General features: G+C 37.2%; 1 protein-coding gene across 2 annotated transcripts in view; it reads right to left on the bottom strand.

Moving 5' to 3' along the window:
- The window catches only part of macrod2 (mono-ADP ribosylhydrolase 2), a 571390-nt gene that overhangs the window by 53329 nt on the left and 495001 nt on the right, over positions 1-23060 (bottom strand). For both annotated transcript variants that reach the window (XM_082154293.1, XM_082154292.1), the window contains exon 9: positions 2232-2313. In XM_082154293.1, coding sequence (XP_082010419.1) covers positions 2232-2313 — 82 coding nt within the window. The remainder of the gene's footprint in view (positions 1-2231; positions 2314-23060) is intronic.

The following is a 23060-nucleotide window of genomic DNA, read 5'->3' as shown; positions in this document are numbered from 1 at the left end:
AGTGAGGGATAGGGTGAAAGTGAAACATTTTGAAATATTGACATTGACAGAAGGCCAAAGTGCAAGTAAAAGAAAGTGAAAACCGAGGAACCGACTTCTGAAGTCCCATCACACGACAGCTCATCTTTACATAAAGCAACGCCAGCACCAGAAACCACACGATCCAACCCGAAACAGGCGAGCAAAAGTGTGAGGTGGAATGTCACCGAGGAGGTGCCATCCTGCGTGACTCTGACATCTGGGGTTCGCTGTTGAGGCTCGGGATCGCTGAGGGTGTTGACAGAAGCAAAGCCTCTGCTCTACATATGGACCTCCGGGCTACAACGTTTGCGCTTCAGAGACAAGCAATCGGGACTGTGAAATACAAGCAGCCGAAGCACTCCACACCTGTTAAACTCATACGCTAGAGTATTTCATGGGATTCTCAGACAGCAGGGTGAAGCGAGATGGTCTAGCGGCCTAAGAGCTTAGTTACAAATTGAGTTTGTGGAAACACCAAAAATCACTCAAAGGCGTCTGGTTACAAACTGAGAAGCGAATGCAATAAGCCGTGAGATGCAGACAGCAAAAACAAGTTCCAATGCTTTTCCTATTACTCTCCTTTCCTCTCAGTGTGCATATTGTGGGTCTTTTATATATGTAATATTTTATGTATTCTTTAAACATGATGTCTGTGTTGCTGTTTCTTTCAATTATAAAATGATTTCTCTTACCCCTGCTTATTGTGCTATACTGTAAGTAAGCCATTTGTAGGGTGATTTCCCCTGGCTGCTTTAACATTACTTTGTTTGTTTGAGTAATTGACTCAACTAACGGTGAGACTGGAAAACCTGTTTGAAAATTATTTAAGCAAGAAATTATGCCATCATTTCAGTGGAAAACAAGAGATTCTGAGGACTTTGCTGGTCTCTCTTTTCCATTCAATTATAAGGAATGAAGCAAATGCAGCATAAAAGTGTCATGAAACTCGTGCAAAATGTTTCAAGTCTGCGCGCAAAACAGTTGGGAATTTAAGTGATCATTTTCCTCCAGTGAGCTGTTAACCATTGTAACCGGGGCCGAGTGATGATGAATGTCATGTCACATTCATGTCGGTTTTCTGAACCAGATTCATTAAAAAGATTGAACTCAAAAGAGCAATTTGTGCTTAAATCGGAAATCTTTTCTTCTTTATGAACGCACCAAGGAGAGTTATTTCAAGAATTTCAGGGAATAACTTAAATGTGTCTGTTTCTCAAACAAAGCTATCATTTGACCTTAGAAAATTATATAGTGCATAAATTGGATTTTTATGATGCTTTCGAGAATTTTTTTGATGTGTGAAAAGTTTTTCTTTATTCACGAGTAGGGTATTCTTGCAATACTGGAGGCAGCAATTTTAGAACCGCATTTCTAGGACCCTAGTTTTTTTTATTCGTTTTTTTTTATTCGTTTTTATGCATTAACAGTTTATACTATTTTATAGAACTTACTATTCAGTTCTATATTTTTATTATTATTTTTCAGGTTGTTTAATTGTAAAAATAACATTGATATATTGTCCCAACCAACCCTTAACCCTGAACATAATTTGTTTCAATATATGAGCAACTTTATTCTGGTTTTAAATTCAGTTTTCTTGGAAAGAGATTATTTTCTGTGTATGTGCGAGACTTCAATTCATTAGCCGTAGAGCAGCGTCTGATGTGTGACACACTTAAAATGTAGTAAATGGTAAAACAATTGCGCTACAAACTAGTGTCTTTGTTACTATGTTAATAAATTAAAATAACTGGAAAACAAATACCAGTTTACAACATCCAGCAGCACAATGAACTGTTTTTGCATAACTAAATAATAACTAAATTATAATAATCTTGCACTCAAGTTTAAATTGGTCGCGCCCGCTCTTATGTTAAAAGTATGGTTAAAAGATAATATGGGATGAATAATTGGGATGAATTAGCCCTTTAATCAGAAGAGAGTCTGACTGCGGTTATCTTGATAGCGTTCTATGATAAAAGTGGGGGTTGAAGCCTGGGCAGTACATTACCATAAACAGGTTTTGGTTATGTGGAATCCAATCTCTGCCTGCTGTGCTGTGTTTGTGTGCTTTACTACAAACGTCACGCCAGTCAGACGGCCTGACACTGTGAATCCTGCCTGATACCCGAGTAACAAGCTTTGAGCTGAGTGGGTGTTACAACCAACAAATAAAATGAAGTAAAGATTCCAATAAGAAGATACAGTACCTGGGGAGAAGAAATCTGACATCTTCCTCTTGTAAATCTCATAATCTGTCTCCAGAAAGACGCAGAATATGACACGGTCGATCTGCAGAAAGAGTAGAAAAGAGGCATTTAGCATAATGGAAACCTGGATCAATGCCTTTCTGGGTAAACACATGGCTAAGGGCAACACTATTAATAAATATGAAAGTACTAGTACTCAAACCTGTCATAATTAGAGCTCAGGGGACTCATTCATGACACTGAGGCATTTTTAGAGACTTTTCTTAAAGTTAAAATGCAAATGAGTGTTAGTCTAGCTCTAAAACAGTAATACATAGTTTATTTAATAAAGCAATTTTGGTAAAGTATCGATATACACAAAACAATAGCTAGGAATCATCAAAAAAGCCAAAACATTTAAAATCTTTCCCCGTAGAGTGTAGAAATGTAGAAATGATGAATGTTCCAATTGAAAATCTGCAGAACATTTTGCAGAGTTCTGCATGCACAGATAAAATTAGCATTTTCTGCAATATCATAAATATATTGATTACATTTATGCAGTCAAGATGTTATGACTATGCCTAGCTTAAAAAGAAACAAACACATACACAGAAAACTATGAACAATTATTATGACTATGTTTGTAACTGAACACTACTAGTGTTTTGTATACTGCACAGTATACACAGAATACTACTTTAAAAAGCATTTCTGCATATACATTGTGAAATAATAAACTTAGTAGAATGCTATATTGTTTTCACATTGATGTTGACTTTTAAATTAGTTATCATTTTGGAAATAAAATAAAGGTATTTTTGCATTTACACCCTAATTTTATGTAAACTGCAGAATCACACTGGCAATAAAATATCAAGCTGAGTGCTTTGCATTATGGGATACAGAAAATGTGCATACTGTGCACAGTTTACATACTGTATACTGGACTGACAATTAATTTTATTGTATTGAATCAAGAGCATGATCAAGATAAGTGGTACAATAAAATATACAAAAGAGGAGAACACTATCAATCATCTCCACCCTTCATTTCCTCCACTTAAGCTCAAACTTCTAGTCATCTCTAACCGCAGCTCACTAGAATGCAAGCAATGTCACTTAGGAGCAGAACATCAAGATTGAAATTAAAACAAAAAACATAAAACCTGCCAACACTCTCTTATCACTGCAGAGACCGGATCCTCAATTCAGTTCCATCTCTTTCCATTCCGGACCACCCAGACTGACCATCCTGCTTAAGATCTCTATGATTACACTAGTACAACAGGGATCTCCATACAAAACCCTCTTTTGATTCTTCCCATGTTCCCAAAACAAAGACCTCATGTGAACAAGAGTATAAAACAACACACACACAGTGTATTCCCTACAGGTTGATGGCAATCTTTTGTGTATTACCAAAATCATAGATCCACCAAATGTTTAAATAACAAACATTTTCTTTATATTTGCATATTATGTTCAGTGGGGTTCAAAAGGCCATTTTGTAAATCTGAAAATAAACAAAAAGGTTTAGGATTGTGAAAAATTGACACAAAGGAAATAAGATCCTGGACTTTTTCTTCGCTAATCATAACTACATTTGTGACTGACTATGTGAACTCCTTTGTACAGACGGTCAAATGACACTAAGAAATTCAAAAATACATGTTAATGTTTCAATTCAATCCATCCCCGCTAAAACAACAAACACAAAAAAGTTGCCAGCTTTTTTGATCATTTTCACAAAACTTTCATGGCCCCCAGATTATTTTGTTGAATGAATATCTGGACATGCAATATATCAAAAGAAAGAACAGAGCCTTTGTTCTAGGTTCATGCATTTTGTTTTTTATCAACACTTGAATGTAAGTTTCATAAAAATCAATATTTTTAACCAAAAGCTGAGAAGATTGTATTTTTTGTCAAAGACTACAATGTGCATAAGCAGTGCTTTTATCCCTTGCTTCTGTTTCTTTTAATCCGGAGATTCTGCCCTCATTCAGAAGATGAGTAATAGCACCCCAGACAGTATAACAGAGACAACCTTACAGGAAAATTCAGTCAATGGCTGGGAAGTGTAAAGCCATAAATGACGGAAAAGTCCATCAGTGGCGGGGAAAGAGTTCAAATAAGTTCGAAAAATTAAAAACAGAAGCATTACATGTTATAAACTGTTATTAAACACTGTGGCGATCACCTTTAGATTTTGAGTCCTTATATAAATACTCATTCCTGCCCTGAAAGACCTCCTTTAAAACCAAGAAAGGTGATACTTCCTCTCTGTCAACTCTAAGAGTCCTTATCAGCCTCACTCTCTCCCTCTCCGCCACAGGTACGCCTCTCTCTCCCTCCACAGAGGAAATGTGCCTCCCAGGGAGACGTCAGATAATCGCCCTGCTGAATATTGCAATATTCCCAGACAGCCTTGTAATGGCCTCTCTCGTTTCGTCTGCTGGTGGATGGAGAGGGAGATAAAGCAGGATCCCAGCGGGATGGCGAGAGACTGGACCACCTCTCCTCCCCCTTACTGGCAAACCACATGAGGATTCAATATAAAATCATTCTCCCTCACAGGCTTTCGCAGACAGACAGCTGTCTATTAATAGTTTATGGCCTGCCCTTTGGAGTAAATGTTAAGACTTGACTTGAGACTAGTAACATTTTTATTTTTGTGCAGGAGAATGTCAGCGGGTGTCATGGCCATAAAGAGAAAGAGGGGAAAAAATGGTCCCGCTCACTTTTTTCACCTCTTCATCTTTTCAAATCTTTAAGATAGCTATAAAAACCAAGGGCCAGGACACAAAAAGAGGACAACACAACCACAGGAATCTCTGCTTCTCTCTCAAAACCTCAATGCCCACGGAGAACAAGGCAGAACAGTCTAGAACGTCAATTAGCTGATGGTTCTCAACTGGTTTACAGGATCCAGATTTCATGGCCAAAACATTAAACTGTTTTTGTATCAAGTAATGAAAAATGTCCTTAAAATTAAACACAGAACTGTATTTAATATTATCTGGGTCACATTTTATTTTACATACTTTTTCTCATAGTTCTTGAGAATGAGGAAATGTTATGTAACCTATTTATGCAAGCATCTGCCAAATTTTTCTTGCATCTACAAAGCGACACATGAATTTGCAGCAAAATAATATGATTTGATTGGACAGATGGTATAAACCTTTTTACTTTACCATACTAACTATAAATGGCTGCATTGTTAGTTGCAATTAGCATTTTTTTTTTTTTCAGAACAGGCCCGTAACCCATTTTTGTGTTGCATCCGTCTAGTTGAGAACCACTATAACAAACACACGGCAGAAACATTTCCTGCTGGGAACTCTTCTGCATTTATTTAGACCATTACATCTCTCTCATCCCTCAGGCAGAGAATGAATGGAAAGGTGAGGGGTCCTGATAGAGGAGGTCATCCGCATCATTTTCAGACGTTATGCTCAGAGAGTAGGGCACCTAGACTTTAGGAGAGATAGAGGAGAGATGGAGAGAACTTTCTGCTTCTGCCTTATGCTATTTATATCCAAATGGCCCCAGAGTATAGATGTCCAATGGTGAAATAAAGGATAAATTAACAGAGGGATGAAGAAAGGAAGTAAAAGAGAGTGTGCGATCCTAACTATTAGTCTTAGAACACAATATATTATACTTTTTAACACTACAAATATCAATATATATAGTATTTAATTTCTTTACAGGATTTATTCTAGAGACAGTAAAATAAACTTTAATACATATGTGCATACCTATAATATTACACACACACATATATACATACACAGTAAAACTGTGGTTGGGGAATTTTGCTGATATATAGTCCTAATTAACTCATTAGCATATGAATTCATTTGTTCATTTGGTTATGAGACTCACTGGAGACTTTGCTCACATGTTTAGTCAAGTCTCCCAAACATTAATTATTTAATGTAAAGCTGTCCTAGGTGAATTAATGCGCACACACACACACACAGAGAGAGAGAGAGAGAGAGAGAGAGAGAGAGAGAGAAACTGAGGGTCTAATGCTGATCAAATGATCACTTTTATCACATCAGCCTCCCAGAGTCCCAAACTTAATATGGCAGCCACCAACATTCCAGATATGACTTTTAATTTGAGATCTGAGATCAAAAAGCAGTTTTGAAACATTATTACCTCATTTTTTTTAAACCTGCTGAGGATATTTCTATATCTATATTACAGATATCCTCAGGCGAACACAAGGGCATGAAGGTATATAAGTGGCTGTATTTTTTATTGCTTAAGAGTCCCAGTTTTAAAGCTATTGAGGCATCACTGAAGGGATATTATTTGTCAAAATAATGACATGCATTTGACACATTCAAAAGCAGTTTCTCTTCCTGAACGTGTCTGTGCACCGCATTAGGTCAATGTATGTCCCCTGAGCCTTGTATGTCATTTTACAGTCAATGTGCTGAAAGCCTGGCACTGAACCACAGTTCCTGTACGATGTGCTGAGCAGCGGGGGATTGTGGGAAATGAAGAATGGTGTCCAAACATATCCACTAGTAGGCTGAGTGGAAGCTCAGCTTGAGAGGGTTAATGAAGGCCTAATGAAGAAGCAGAGATCGCTGTGTGCGGGCCAGGCCGCTCATAACTCAACCCTCTCTGAAGCACCACTGCCAGAGGGAGGGAGAGCAACAGAGAGAGAAATGCTTTCCCACCAATCTCTGGGGCAAAATTGCCAAAAATAACATGTTTTCAACAACAACAACAAAAAAAGTTTCAAACACTCCCCTCATCTGCCTGTGTTCGGACATCCATCATGCCATAACTATATGAATACAAGTACATTTTAATAACTCACTGACAGTCTCACTTGGGTGAGAACTTTGTTACTTTTATACAACAGCTCAGTAAACAATATTGAGTTACTTGATGAAGGATCGAAGGATTCTCAATAGCAACCCGAGTGTGTGTAACTTTAAGAGAGCAACCATGCATCTGTGTTTTTTTTTTTATAATCATTTATAATCATTAGTCATTTATGTAGTTGCCATTTGATTTAACATTTAATCATTATTTTATTATTATTATTCATTTGTCATTTTATGTTTCTATATTACTTATTAGTTTACTTATTTCCTTGCTCTTGCTATTGTTGTTTAACTTATTATTATATGGTTTCAAGGGATTTTGTTTTCATGAGTAGGAGATAAGAGAATGTCTCCATGTCAAGGTTTTAAACGTCACAGGACAATGTTGTGAAGCAGTAATCTTCCATCCTTTTTGCTGTGGTATAATAACACTTATTGGATTTGTACTGTTCAAATGAAGTCTGAGCATTGAAACATATGCAACTAAGTTTATTCAATAAATTGCTCTTTTTATTATCATCACTTCATCTCCTGCTTCTGCTCCTTCTTGGCTTTCTCATTTAAACTCTCAGGCTGATAGAAGACTGTTCATATAGTTTTGCCAGACAAAATGGGATATCTTCCGACAGGGATTCGGTGTCCAGGGTCGGATCTGACGTGGAGATCCATCCAATCTAATATTACATTTTGGCCACAATATTCCCAGTTAGCTGGTCTATTTTTACTCAGTTCCAAAGCAGAATTAGCCGTTGTGCTTCAGAGCAGATTTCAAATCAGCAACACAACTGCATTTGTAGGTGAAAAACACCTGGCCAAGTAACAACAGCTTCAATCCATTCACTTTGCTGTGATACAGTTGCTTGTAATTTGACTGTGGCTGCAGGCAGAAGCAGAGTCTCCGAGAGCCCAGCAGGTGCCACGACATTTAGCTGGCCCTCTTACCAACGATCTGTCACCGCCAGGCACCCAGGCTTGTAATTACATGGGGACTTTGCCAGAAAAACTTTGACGCACTAGCTGTGGCACGTACACTCTTGCTGGGATTTTCTTATTGTTTCTGTCAGGCGTAATGAAAGGGACAAGTGGGCCGCTGCAGCTCTCGACCCTCTGTATATCGGCATAAAGGTAGGAGGAGATGTGAATAAGATACAGAAGTGATGTGTGTTTTAGAATAATTGTAATTACCGGAACACTGCAGTACCTTTTTCAACAAATGATGAATATTATCTAGCGAAGAGGTGGCTCTGTAGCTCCCTGTAGTGTGTGAGTGGGTTATAGGCGATTTGTCATCATTATGGCAGTGCTGTGAAGCTGAAACTTTATGTTCACAGTACTGAGGAACATTACCATTAAAGGTAAAGTGTTACAATATTGCATTACATTATAGTATATTATTTATTTTTACCAAATGCATTAGGTTGGTGAGGACAAGTTTGTCAGTACTTAATTTAAGTCATAAAGGCTATACCATGAAAAGGTATATATTTTTTTTTTTTTTGAGAAAGGATGTATTAAATTGATCAAAAGTGACAGTAAAGAATTTTACATTGTTACAAAAACATCTATTTCAAATAAACACTGTTCTTTTGAACTTTCTATTCATTAAAAAAATCCTTTAAAAAAGGGGTTTTGCAACGTCAAAAATATTCCAATGTTGATAATTATAAGAAATTTTCCTAGAGCAGCAAATCAGAACGTTAGAATGATTTCTAAAGGATCATGGTGACACTGAAGACTGGAGTAATGATGCTGGAAATTCAGTTTTGCCATCAGAAATAAATACAACTTTAAAATATATTTTCAATAATAAAACAGCTATTTTAAATGTTGTAAAAACATTACTGTTTTTAGCATATTTTGATAAATTGCAGCCTTGGTTAGGATAACAGACTTCTTTCAGAAACATGAAATAAATCTTACTGACCCCAAACATTTGTAACATACTCCATGAACAACAATCTAATATTTCATTTTTGACCAAAACGTGTACAGAACAGCTCTATATGTAAAACTAGTGGATTCCACTGCAAACAATAACAATCACATACATTATTTCTTACTTACTTGCAGCCCTAAACAAAAAACAAAACAAAAAAATCTACAGTATGTAATATTAATGTGCTTTACATTAGTACATACAATTACTGTGTACATTTAACAAATAACAAGTTACTTGATAACAGTAATCTGACTAACCCCAACACTGTACGCACAGTCATGGCACTGACAATGAGGGAAAAGGACAGGCATCAGCGCTACGCTTTGTTCAGTTAGAGAAAGCTGCCTCATAATGGCATGATGGGAAATGATGAAGAGAGTCCTGTCTGTCAGCATAAAGAGAAGGAGAGAGAGGAAAGACAGTGTGTGTGGAGCCAGAGTGCCCAGTGAGAGGCAGGTGGAGACTTTCCAGGCCTCATTACCAGCGTAATTACACACACCTGAGCCAGCCTTGCATGACAGGACAGTAATTAAAGAGTTGAGAAAAGCATGAGAGAGAAACACACACACACACACACACACACACACACACACACACACACACACACACACACACACACACACACACACACACACACACACACACACACACACACACACACACACACACACACACACACACACACACACACACACACACACACACACACACACAAAGCACTCACATCCGGAGATCTGCCAATGGTTAAAGAGGGAGAGGAGAATAAACAGACGAGATTAAACGATGCATGAACACACACACACATACATCAGGTGATTTGTAAAACGTTGGAGAAACGGGGTGGAAGATGTCGCTCTGTGGCGGTCACGAATTAAAAGGCATGTATAATTAGACTAGCGAAGGTGATGTTGATATATAGAGTTAATATATCACTCCTGGGGGTACAGATGATTAGCAAAGGCTAATGCTAACCTCTGAGTAAATAATTTAACCGTGGTAAAATATTTTGACAACCCTCTGCACGCCAATACCTCTCCTGACTGATGATACAGAGATACGGTCTTGAGACCGGCAATGTTAAACAGTTTATACTAAAAATATTAGCACAATTTAGGCAAAATATGTTTTTTAGATCGCACCCAAGGCAGTCTGTGTTACCTGGAGAAAGCTTTCCGTTAACATCTCAGTGGCATTTTCATAGCTGGCATAGAACCCTCAGAGATGATGCGATTTGAAGTCATTTTTGTTCATGACTATAAACAATTTTTTCAACTTTAAAATAAATCCCTTGTTACTAATCACTAATCACAGGGACGTAACTTAAAACAAGCTGATGGAACTACACTGCAGGAATGCACAACCCAAATTATTTTTAAATATTTATTATTTCTTTCCTGTAGCTCAGTGGTAAGAGCATTGCGTTAACAACGCAAGGTTGTGCGTTCGATCCCAGGGGATTGCATATACCTATGTATAAATGTATAGGATAATGCAATGTAAGTCGCTTTGGATAAAAGCGTCTGCCAAATGCATAAATGTAAATGTAAAATGTAAATGTCTTAAATGTTAAACATTTTAATATAATATTTTTATACTTTAATAATAATAAAAAATAATATATATATATATATATATATATATATATATATATACATATACATACATACATACACACACTATCTATCTATCTATATATACACACACACTATATATATATATATATATATATATATATATAGTATCTATATATATACACTATATATATATATATATATATATACACTCACCTAAAGGATTATTAGGAACACCATACTAATACTGTGTTTGACCCCCTTTCGCCTTCAGAACTGCCTTAATTCTACGTGGCATTGATTCAACAAGGTGCTGAAAGCATTCTTTAGAAATGTTGGCCCATATTGATAGGATAGCATCTTGCAGTTGATAGAGATTTGTGGGATGCACATCCAGGGCACGAAGCTCCCGTTCCACCAAAGATGCTCTATTGGGATGAGATCTGGTGACTGTGGGGGCCATTTTAGTACAGTGAACTCATTGCCATGTTCAAGAAACCAATTTGAAATGATTCGAGCTTTGTGACATGGTGCATTATCCTGCTGGAAGTAGCCATCAGAGGATGGGTACATGGTGGTCATAAAGGGATGGACATGGTCAAAAACAATGCTCAGGTAGGCCGTGGCATTTAAACGATGCCCAATCGGCACTAAGGGGCCTAAAGTGTGCCAAGAAAACATCCCCCACACCATTACACCACCACCACCAGCCTGCACAGTGGTAACAAGGCATGATGGATCCATGTTCTCATTCTGTTTACGCCAAATTCTGACTCTACCATCTGAATGTTTCAACAGAAATCGAGACTCATCAGACCAGGCAACATTTTCCAGTCTTCAACTGTCTAATTTTGGTGAGCTCGTGCAAATTGTAGCCTCTTTTTCCTATTTGTAGTGGAGATGAGTGGTACCCGGTGGGGTCTTCTGCTGTTGTAGCCCATCCACCTCAAGGTTGTGCGTGTTGTGGCTTCACAAATGCTTTGCTGCATACCTCGGTTGTAACGAGTGGTTATTTCAGTCAAAGTTGCTCTTCTATCAGCTTGAATCAGTCGGCCCATTCTCCTCTGACCTCTAGCATCAACAAGGCATTTTCGCCCACAGGACTGCCGCATACTGGATGTTTTTCCCTTTTCACACCATTCTTTGTAAACCCTAGAAATGGTTGTGCGTGAAAATCCCAGTAACTGCAGATTGTGAAATACTCAGACCAACCCGTCTGGCACCAACAACCATGCCACGCTCAAAATTGCTTAAATCACCTTTCTTTCCCATTCTGACACTCAGTTTGGAGTTCAGGAGATTGTCTTGACCAGGACCACACCCCTAAATGCATTGAAGCAACTGCCATGTGATTGGTTGATTAGATAATTGCATTAATGAGAAATTGAACAGGTGTTCCTAATAATCCTTTAGGTGAGTGTATATATATATGCAAAACAATGCAGTTATGTCAACAAAAGTGGGAAAAAAGAAAGATCCACTTCATATTGGATATAATGAATAATCCTGAATAATAAAACAAAATTGGTTTTAAATTAGGAAAAAAAATATTTTAATAAAACATTATTATATAATATACCAGATGTATTCAAGCATGTGAAAAAGCTGTGGTTGAATAAATAATTTAAAACAGTAACATAAATCAAATAAATAGAAAAGTAATATGCATTACAATAATTATTAAAAAAAGTAACTGATATTATGTTAAATTTAATATGTAACATGCTGCTTGTTACTTGAAGTAATCTGACTAAACCCAACACTGTACAGTCATGGCACTGACAATGAGGGAGAAAGACAAACCTTGACATCTTTCAAAAGACACAATACAAATAAAACTTAATGCAAGATTCACTTTTACATGGTGTTTGAACATAAATGTGTTTTGGCAGTGTGTGTAAACAACCATCCTATAAAGGTAAAAAAAAATCCACCCACTCCTTTTTTTATAATCCCCATAAATCAGAAACACAATCATAAATCAGTGTCTCAAAACAAGCTTTTCCAGTTTTCTCCCTATGTGACGTCAAAGAATGGTGACAATCTCTGCCCTATTAGCATACCATATTTATATCATCGCTAGAACAGCTAGTGATAACATGTCTGAGCTATGTAATCATTATAACTGTTCTATATTTGGTTGTAGTAATGAACATAAGAGTCTCCATAAACTCCAGGCATCAGAGCCACTGAGGACGCAGTGGATGAATTTCATTTATGAAGGGAATATGCCCAAGAAATTACCTAATTTCGTATTTGTTTGTGCAAATCATTTTACACCAGACTGCTTTACAAATGAGGGTCAGTTCAACGCTGGATTTGCACAAAAGTTGCTTCTTAAATATGTGTCAATTTCATGAACTTGAACACTGTTCATGAACTTCATATCCCGAACACTTAAGTATTGCACTTTATAATTTGTGAATGTTTGCAAATCACTTTTCTGAAATGGTCTCTGACTGTATTCACAGAGACCAGAGCCATGTTGTTATTTTTATACCCGAAAACACTCACCGTATGTCTAATTCATAAATGCACATTTATTATGCACAATACAGAAAGGTGATTAACTGTGTATGTTTTCTGTAAATATAAAAGACTTGTACTAAGAGTGGAATGTTTATTTGCAAAGGCCAGCCACATCGACACATATCAGTAACACAAGGTATGTTGGTTGCCAACTTCTTTACAAGAATTTATAGATGATCATGAAGCAAAATGATAACCAGTAAGTTGTAACTCTCAACAATTACATTCTAGAAAGGGGGCGAGGAGCAGCAGCTCATTTCCATTTAAAGATACAGTACACACACGAAAACTTTGAGACTTTAGAGAATTCTAATAAATGATCTGGGAGGTATTTTGATCTGAAACTTCACAGACACATTCTCGGGACACCACAGATTTATAATACATCTTGTGAAAAGGGGCATAATATGTCACCTTTAGAGATACACCGATATGAAAATTCTCAGCCGATACGATAGCCGATTATTCAAATTGATATCGGCTGACACATTCTCGGGACACCACAGATTTATAATACATCTTGTGAAAAGGGGCATAATATGTCACCTTTAGAGATACACCGATATGAAAATTCTCAGCCGATACCGATAGCCGATTATTCAAATTGTTATCGGCCGATGCCGATAGTTTGGTTTTTCTTATGGATAAAAAATCTCTCCCAAATAATGCTGCAAACTATACAGAGAACCCTCTCATTTGTTACACTATAATATTAGAGGTTCAAATTCACAACAGAGCTATATTCAACTGCTATTTATTTCCAGATATAATATTTACACTCAAATAAAAGCTGAAATGTTTGTATACTCATGACACATATAAGGTACTTTTCATAAGCACTTGTCTTCATGGCAAATTTATTCAAACATACATATATAATTAACAGTAAATAAAGCTCCTCTCTCGATTTTTTTTTTTTAAAGCTACTAACAAACGGCTGACTATCCTGAGGTAAATGCAACATTAAGTGATATTGTTCACAATCTGTTTTTATTGACATCTTTCCACGGTTGAAACACAGATTGAGTGATTACATGAGACATGATATGGATTTCATAAGATGTACTGTATCTTTCAACTTACCTTCTGATATTCATGCACGTTTTTCTAGATATAATGTATTAAAGTGGAAAAAAAGACTCTGGCTCTGCGCTGCTGCTTGAACTGAGGCACCACAGCGATCTGTCACGTCACATTTAAGAGCATCAAAACGGCATTTATTGTTTGAATTTCGTGATAAAATTGACAGAATTTGAAAGATAACACTTTGTTCCTTTTTAGAAGTAGCAAAGCACAGAGATATTTGCGATTATTAGAAAAAGAAAAACTGCAGATCTGGCAACCCAGGCTTGAACTACGGGTGATTCATAGGGTCAAATAGAGCCTGCTTTTATGTAGCTGTTTTCAGCTGTTAATGCATTATTGTTGCCTTAACTAACTCAACACGAGAGATTTTCAGTGTGATTTACAGTCGATCATGTTTTACCGCACCCTTTTGATTGACAGGATATAATCGGCACTGATCATCGGCTGTTTTAAACAATCGGCCGATGGCCGATAGTGAAAATAATTGCTTTTATCGGCCGATACCGATTGTTACTTTAAATATATAGTTAAAAAGTTGTAATAGGTCAGTCACTACCAAAACAGTAACAACATCATGTACTTCAATGCCAAAGAGTAGACTGTTTCAAGTAGTGCTAACTGCAGAGCCAAATGGGCCAAATGGATGGAGCACCAAATGGATGGCTCCACCTCTGTGGTTCTAAGGGGTGGAGCTTAACCTAATTAGGTTTAGAGATAGAGATAGGGTTAGGGTCACATCTGGCTGAATCTTTTAGCTCAACCAATTAGGTCCACGTATTGGCACTGCAGTGGCCAATGTTCAGAACCCTTTTTCTGAAAAATTCCCAGTAGTCATTTCTCAATTTGTTCCAGTAATCATCCATATCCACTTTTCATAATGTAAAAACTGCAAACTCTCAGTCCTTCTGGTGCAAATGCATTCACCTGCATTCATCAAAACAAAGACGGGCAGAGACCACTTAAGAGGGTCGGACAGTGGTCAGCCAGACATTGTTTTGATCTGTGTGCTGCAAAGAGAGAGATTGCAGGTTTGGGAGTTTTTGAAATCACAGCTAAAACTGAATTATCATTTCAGAGAGGGGCTTCTGAAAGGTTTGTCTTTTGAAAAGAACAGCCAGATCTATACATCAAAGAACAAGGGCCTCAGAACATCGCTTAAGAAACCAGAGGTCATCAGGTGGACTGTGGGGAAAGTGCTGGGTGAAAAACTTAGATATTTTCTCATAACTAGCAATGGTCGAGTGTTCTGACCTGCTCTTTGAACATAATAATATATTAAGGACAGACGTTTTCATTAAAATTCTATTTTATTAACCAAAATCTTCTTTTGACATGACTGGAATGCCATGGTGACCCATTTAAGATCAGTTATATAATAGACATTTTAACAGGCTAAAAAGTGTTTTGTCTTATTAAAAACCACTTTGCATAACAATTTCTGCATAAAACATTCAAATGTAATGTTCCTAAATTGTGCCCATAAGATGAAAAACTGATAATGAATTAAGCACCATACTGCGTAAATCAAGCCTGGGGTTTAAGGCAAGCCAAGATATTCTTCACAGATGTATAATAGAAAATTAAAATAGCAGCTATAAAACTAAACGCAGAGGATGATAGGGAATTATAGCGAGATAGAATTAAAGCTGTATGTCAGCAAAAATACACTGCTCTTGAAGTCTCTCCTTACAAGAACCCTACAGTACTTCGATAGCGAAACAACAAGACATGCTTTTTTCAGCATTCATTCCCTCTGGAGCATAAAGAAAGCCACGTTTGAAAAGCTTGCATTTATGTACACTAGACTACAGGATATCGTTAAATGTCACAGCACGGGCGTTACTTTCGTGACCACTCTGGGGCTCTTGATCTGTTAGATAATACGCCAGTAAGTAAATGTCAACTAGCACATGCTGTCCTCCCAATGGATAAAAAATGGAGTCCAAATGCTAACAGCTTATTTGACAATAATGCCATAGTCACTTTTTTGAAAAATAGACTGCAGCTGAGGAACATGCAATTTCTTGAGGGAAATATTGCCCACTTTTTGGCTTTCTAATGGACTGGATACAGGTGTGTTGTGGAAATGAGGGGAAACAGAAGCGTGTGTCAGTGTAACACGAGCATACAACTAATAGAGCATTGATCAATTAGAGCTGGATGGCAGACAGCGGTGTTAGACTGTAATTAAGGACTATCCACTGTGCATGTTGAAACAAAAGAACAGGGGCCATAGAAAAAGTGAACAATTCACATAACACACATACAACTATTGAAGTATATTTCTGTTCATTAGTTCACAAAACTACAAAAATGTTTATCTTAAAAAAATAAAAAATAATATTTGAGATAATTTATTCTTCAGAAGGTAATGATAGCTATCTATCTTCTTTATAATCATTTGTTTATCATCGACCAGTAGGCACCAACAAGTATGAGTTACTGAACCAAAACAACTCATCCAGAAATAAAACAAGTGACTGGCTTTTTAAAAGAGTCATTAAATCCTTCACTCAACTGATTTGTTCGAAAAACGTAATTCATTCAGGAACAAAACAAATGACTGTCTATGAATTGAATCATTACAGCTTTGTCTAATTAAAAACAACATTGCATAACATTCTTTGCATAAAACATTATACATGTGATCATATATTTTGTATGCAAGATACACAGATGGATATAGTATGAGTTAGCAACAGTGACAGCTCTCTGTCTCTACAAGATAATAATGCTAATAGTGCCCTCTGAAGTGGGGTCAGATAAAAAAGATGGCAAATGATCAGCTAACATGACAGCTGAATGCACAATAGCATTCACCAACATGCTGACAGCCACACAACCCTCTATTTTCCAACAGAGACAGGCAGACAGAGAGTGAGTCTCGGACTTTAGAGCTAATGAAGGATGCTCCAAAAATGACAAGTGGAGGCCACTGGCTCCATCGTTTTCTCAAGACTTGCTAGTGGTGTCCAGCAGAGCCCCCATAACCCTGCATTTTAATCAAACCTCTCCACATGAATGATAGCATACTGCCTGCACTCAGCATAAATCAACACTTGCTCACGTCCTCTCTTAGATAAAAAATCCTTCAAAGCTGCTTTCCAAGGCCTATATTTTGCTCCTGCAACAAGAATATAAACACATTTTGATCGCCAGGTTCGCATTAGCATTCATAATGCACATGTAAGAAATGTGTATTGCCATTATTATGTAATCAAAAAGAAAATGATTCTTACTGGTCCTCATTGATAGTTGAATGAAGTTACTTTAATGCATTATGCCAAAAAAGATTATTGCTAATATTGTTCAAATGTTGTTTTGAATGACCAAATTCATAAATGTAAATGATCAATTCTTTCACTTTGTTTGAAAAAATACATACAAAATATTTAAATTTTGAATGAAAATTGTATTTGATAGTAATAAAGTTAATAGTTTTTAATGGCCCAGTCCAGACAACAGTTTTATAATTTAAGTACTCAGAAGGGAATTTACTAAGAATTAACTGTGCTTACTGTATTTGCACATACTGTATGTGTGGTTTTGCACTGGGTTAGCAAAAAGTGTGTGTGTGTGTACATTTATGCATTTGGAAGACAATTTATCCAAAAACGACTTACACTACATTTAAGGTAAACCAACCCATTACCTTGGTGTTACTAGCACCACACTGCTTGAGCTATCAATCAGATAATACAAATTTGGAAACACAGTAAATATGCCCTCCAAAATCCATGCTGAACGAAATTTGCATTCCGCAAATGCCCATCTTTTAGGTTAATGAATAAAACACAGGTGGGTGAAACTGGCCTAAGACGTCAGCCAGTTGTTACAAAAAGACGTTACCTTCATGCAAAGAAACATTCAGCTACACTTTATGGATAGATTCAGCTGGTTTCAGATTAAACGATAGCGATGTCTGTGTTCTAAACATAGTTTGCCGTCTGGAATAACTGCAGGGAGTTAGGTAGCGTTTGTACCTTTGCATCACATCTCTCTACCTCTTTTCTTTTCTCACTTATGTGGAGTCGTGCTGGGTTTCCTCTGCAGGAGGTGCGTCCTCTTACAGGAAAGGAGAGGAGCAAGGTATACTGGAGATGCAAACATGACACAGAAAGACATGTGTCGTCTTCTCTGGAGTGCCACTGGCACGTCTCTCATCCATCTTTGTTTATCCTGTCTGTAGTCATTCAGAGTTAGTTCTTCTGACACCATGGGTAGGAGCTCGCAAACAACAAGAGTATGTGAGAATGTCTTGTCCTGACAAGAAGTGTCAAAATCAGCGAGCATGTTTCCTTAAACAGCTTGTGAGAAGCAGCGATGTCAGCCTGAGAAAATTACTAGTACTGTCTTCTCTGTCAAAGCTTGCTTTTTCACTCCCTCATAACTCAATGTTGCAGGTAAATCCACCATCATGTGACAACCAGAGAAAGTGGCTGACAAAGCCTGCATGTAAATACACACTTAGCTGAGGGCCAGAGCCGTATACAATAACCTACTTTAGAGAAAAAGGTGGGAATCCCCATTAAAAAAAGTGCCCCCATATATATGGTTACAAATGTATGGATATAATATGCCTTTCCCTAATAAATTAAAAGACATTTGAAAGATTTGTTTTCTACAATAGATTGTAGGTAAATATCCACCTCTTTTAGTTTTCTGATATATATATAAAAATAATACATAGAAAACATGAGTGAATGTGTGAGTGAACTGTCTGAATGAATGAAACTTAATTGTGAACAATTCTTTTCTTTTTTTTTTTTGCAAACCCGTTTGACTGATTAGATCATACAAGTGATTCTGGCATCGCTAATGCTGATTCTAAAGAGCTGATAGAAAACACACATGACACTGCTGAAATATTATCAAGGATACCGATTCTCAGGTTGTTATATGGTAATCTCCACCATCAGACAAGGACTTATCAGTAATATTTTATTGGGGCACAGACGTATTTCCTGTGGTTTGTGCCCCAGTAAAAGAGTCTAGCGACGCCCCTGACTACGAGACTGCGACTGTGAAAAGACTGAACACAAAACAAGTGTTAGTTCACCAAGCAGGGAGATAAGCAATACATTTACCCACATGGATTCCTCTGTGGATAGATATAACCGGAAAACCGGACAGCCTGGAGCCCAGAGGGACCATTGGAATATATAATATACCTCTCTAGCCTCTCCAGGCTTTCTGATACAAGCTATAATTCACTATAGTTTTAGCACCTGGTAGCATTTCAAACAAGTAAGGGGGATAGAAGTAAGGGAAAAAAAAATTCAGATGTCAGATCTGGGTGTCTATTCATTGAAGTACTACTTCCTGCAACACTATCAACACCAACCCTACCTAACCTACCTACCTATCACTCACAAATCATCTTTCAAAAAACTGGAAATTTATGCAGAGAAAAAGCCATTAAGTGTGTTGTTTACCCCTGTAATTGATTCAATTCTTTAAAATCTTCTTTAAAATTGCATCTTGTTTTTTTTTTTTTCATTGCTGACATTCCAGTTTGAACATCTCAGAGACGAGCTCTTCTACAAACCCAATCTCTGGATTATTTATTCATTAAAATTTAAAGGTAATGAAAAAAAAAAAATCTGAGCAAGCATAAAACTGCCTCGATATTGCATCTCAATGCCAAAACAGCGTGGAACATCTGCAAGGCCATACATCTGCACACAATATCAATATATTTATGAACAGTACAAGGCGAAGGTTTGTCTCGTCAATATTAATTAGATAAGTGACTGGACAGTCTATGAAGATTACCTATCAACAACAGCCAGAGCTAATTAATTGTCATGGGCTCAATAGTGAAATCACGATGCACCCATCTTCTGCTCCATCCCCCCACCTCACACTTTAAAACTCGTTCCAGCTTCAATGCGTGGAACATCCTTGAGGGCAAAATCACACTCTCCACACATGAATTGACCACACTGCAGTCGCAGCAATAAATGTCAAGTGGGTGTTTGTGAGGGAGAGTAGAAGAAGGCTCTGGTGTCCTCTCATCTTCGCACCATCATTTATATGACGAAGCTGTGCGCTTCCTCTTGGAGGACTGTTATTTTCCCTCTCTAATCTGAATAGATGAGCAGCCTCAACACATTCTGATAGGAAAGAGGCTAAATAAATTCTGAGTAAAAGAAAATTGGATAGGGAACATTTTTTTAATTTAGTTTATCTTAAAGAAAGCCTGTCACTGGAAGATAAAGAGGAAGATTCTTCCTCTCTTCTACTAAAACAAGAAATATTAGGACTTGATATGTTTTTTAAAAAGTATTTTAAAAAAGATCAGTCTCAGAAGATTATTATATCTACAGGAGTCATCAAACTTTCTTAGAGGTTTAAGGATTAAAAAGGAACAGTTCACCATTTTTTTTATTATTCTGATTAAATCAACTCATGTATGTGTGTGTGTGTGTGTGTGTGTTTGCATTCCATAGAAGTCATACAGGTTTGGAATGACATGAGGGTGAGAAAATGCTGATAGAAGAAGAAATCTGAGAATAACATGTCTTTTTTCTGCTTTCACTTTGACAGATGCAGCCTCAAACCACCAACAATATTTGAGGTTTTGGAAACTTAGTGGGTGTTTATTTCCGCATTCAGTTGAGTCATTAGAAGTTTCCACAAGCCGTTTTGGAGCATCTGAGATATGCAATTTGATCCATAAAGAGTTTTATGGAAAATTAGTTCAAATCTTGCCAGAAATCTGGTGAACGCGATCAAAAGCTCCAGTGGAGTTATAGCTAGTGATCTGTTCAAGGCCAGACCGAAGATCAGAGAAGAGATTTCGGCAGCTGGGTGTTTCAGGAGACGGGTCATTCCGCTATAAGCATCAAATCCTGTTTCAACTCAAACAAACTTGTTAATCACTGACCTTGAAATAAATGTGTGTATAACTTTGAAAATATTATCTGATGAATAGAACGATAAGCTTCTTTTATCCAACATTACGCTAATCATCACCTCCTCCCTCTGAAATGTCCCCTTCATGTACCACCAACATTATCACACTTCACCTAACCGGCCTGTATTAACAAACTCATTAAAACGGGACCCATTTTTCATGTGTCCTTGGCTAAATCTATTACGCCAGTTTTATTGTGGCCCGCTTTACAAGGGCGTACAACTTAACACTCAAACAATACCGACTCTGAAATAATCATGTGTTCGCAGTGCCTCTACTGACACCCCTGAACTCTTACAAGTGAAATATAATTGGGAACCAGAGCCCTAAAATTTTAGTGCTTCATTAAAGTTGTGTTTGCTTTTAGTGCTGCAGGTAAAAAAAAAATATATATATTACAAAATAACAACCTTCCACTCCCTCCAAGTGAGGAATGGGTCATGGTCTAACCTTATGAGTCCTGTGAGACACACTCCACCATAAATATGAAGCTGAAGGTGCTAAAATGGGTCTGCTAAAAATCTTGGCTGAATTTGGTTTAAAAAAGATTGTGCAATAATGATCATTTCTGAAAAATAATCAGGGTTTCTTATACTTCTAATCAGTGCCATGCCATTGTGGTGGGTGTGCATCTTTGTTGAGGTTCAAGTTCAAAGCAGGACAAACCACTAAGATGATTTGTACCCAAAATACAGAAGCAAAACAAGTTCCATTTATAACTTTGAAGTGGAATCAAGACCACATCTGTCCCCATCTTCTCTTTCCTAAAGACATGACTTTCATATAAAAAGGTCAAGTTACAGTATACAGCAATATCTCAATATATCAATTGTTTTGGACTGCTAACCACTGCCGTATGGATGAGATCGACACTATTACCTCAGGCCAGACTTACACAACTGATCATCTTGCACCATACGGACACAGTTTTAAAAACAAAATCTGTAAAACATTTGTGTTATATTAAAAGAAGATAATATGACACTCTACCGGTCAAAAGTTTAGAGACACCTATTCATTCTTCATTATCATTCCACATTTTAGAATACCATTAATATTATTTATTAGTAAAAGTCATCAAAACTACGAAACAACAAACGGAAGGTGAGAATCATGTAGTACCCAGGTTAAACAAATCTAAACTTTATATATTCTGATTTAGTCACCCTATTCTGAAGTAGTCACCATTTAATTATACAGAAAAAAAAATGTCATGAGTGACAGAAAAAGAAAAGATGGTAGAAACATATAAATAAGAAACCAGTAATGTTTTTTTAAATGAATTACATTTTTTTTATTTTTTTTATTTCGCATAAATAAATAATTTTCCTTTTGTTCTGTCACTGTTTCTGTTGTGTTCAATGGTACTCGGAAAATAAATATGTTTAAGCTTAGGAACCGCAAAAAACTTCTGATACTCTAGGGGGCATTCTCTCTAACCCAGCACATTAAATCAAACAATGTGTATCTTTATTAACATGAGCCGCTCACACTGTTTCATGCTCTGATCTGTAGGCGAACTGGCTGCTGCTGCCCTCCAGGCTGGGACTAAACAAAACCCTGTCCACTTAAAACATAAAAAGCATTGCTCGTAGCAGCTCTTAAACTATTCACACCCGAGACAGACCTTTATCTCTCTCGTCCCCTCTCCCTCTTTTCTCTTCCCTCACCTTTCTCTCCAGGCTGTGAGGCCTCCTGCTGGGCCTCTTTTTCTTTTCGTCTGCCTCTTGGAAATCAATATGAACAAACACAGCCATCTAATAACCATCTAAAGAAACAATGAATTCAGAAAGCGGATCCAATTAGAATTCTAAGTGGTGGGCAGCACTGCTTTCATAGCTCGGCTGAACAAACTAGCATGCCGGCAGTCAAACAGAGGGCTTGAGGACATGGAATGCTCTGTTTGATTGGTCAGTTTGGGGTATGTCTGGGTTGGAGAGCTTCTCTATG

Source organism: Leuciscus leuciscus (genome assembly GCF_965113295.1).
Source record: "Leuciscus leuciscus genome assembly, chromosome: 22".
Classification (NCBI taxonomy): Eukaryota; Metazoa; Chordata; class Actinopteri; order Cypriniformes; family Leuciscidae; genus Leuciscus; species Leuciscus leuciscus.
The sequence above is the reverse complement of the archived record's forward strand: the minus strand, read 5'-3'. Positions and strand labels throughout refer to the sequence as shown.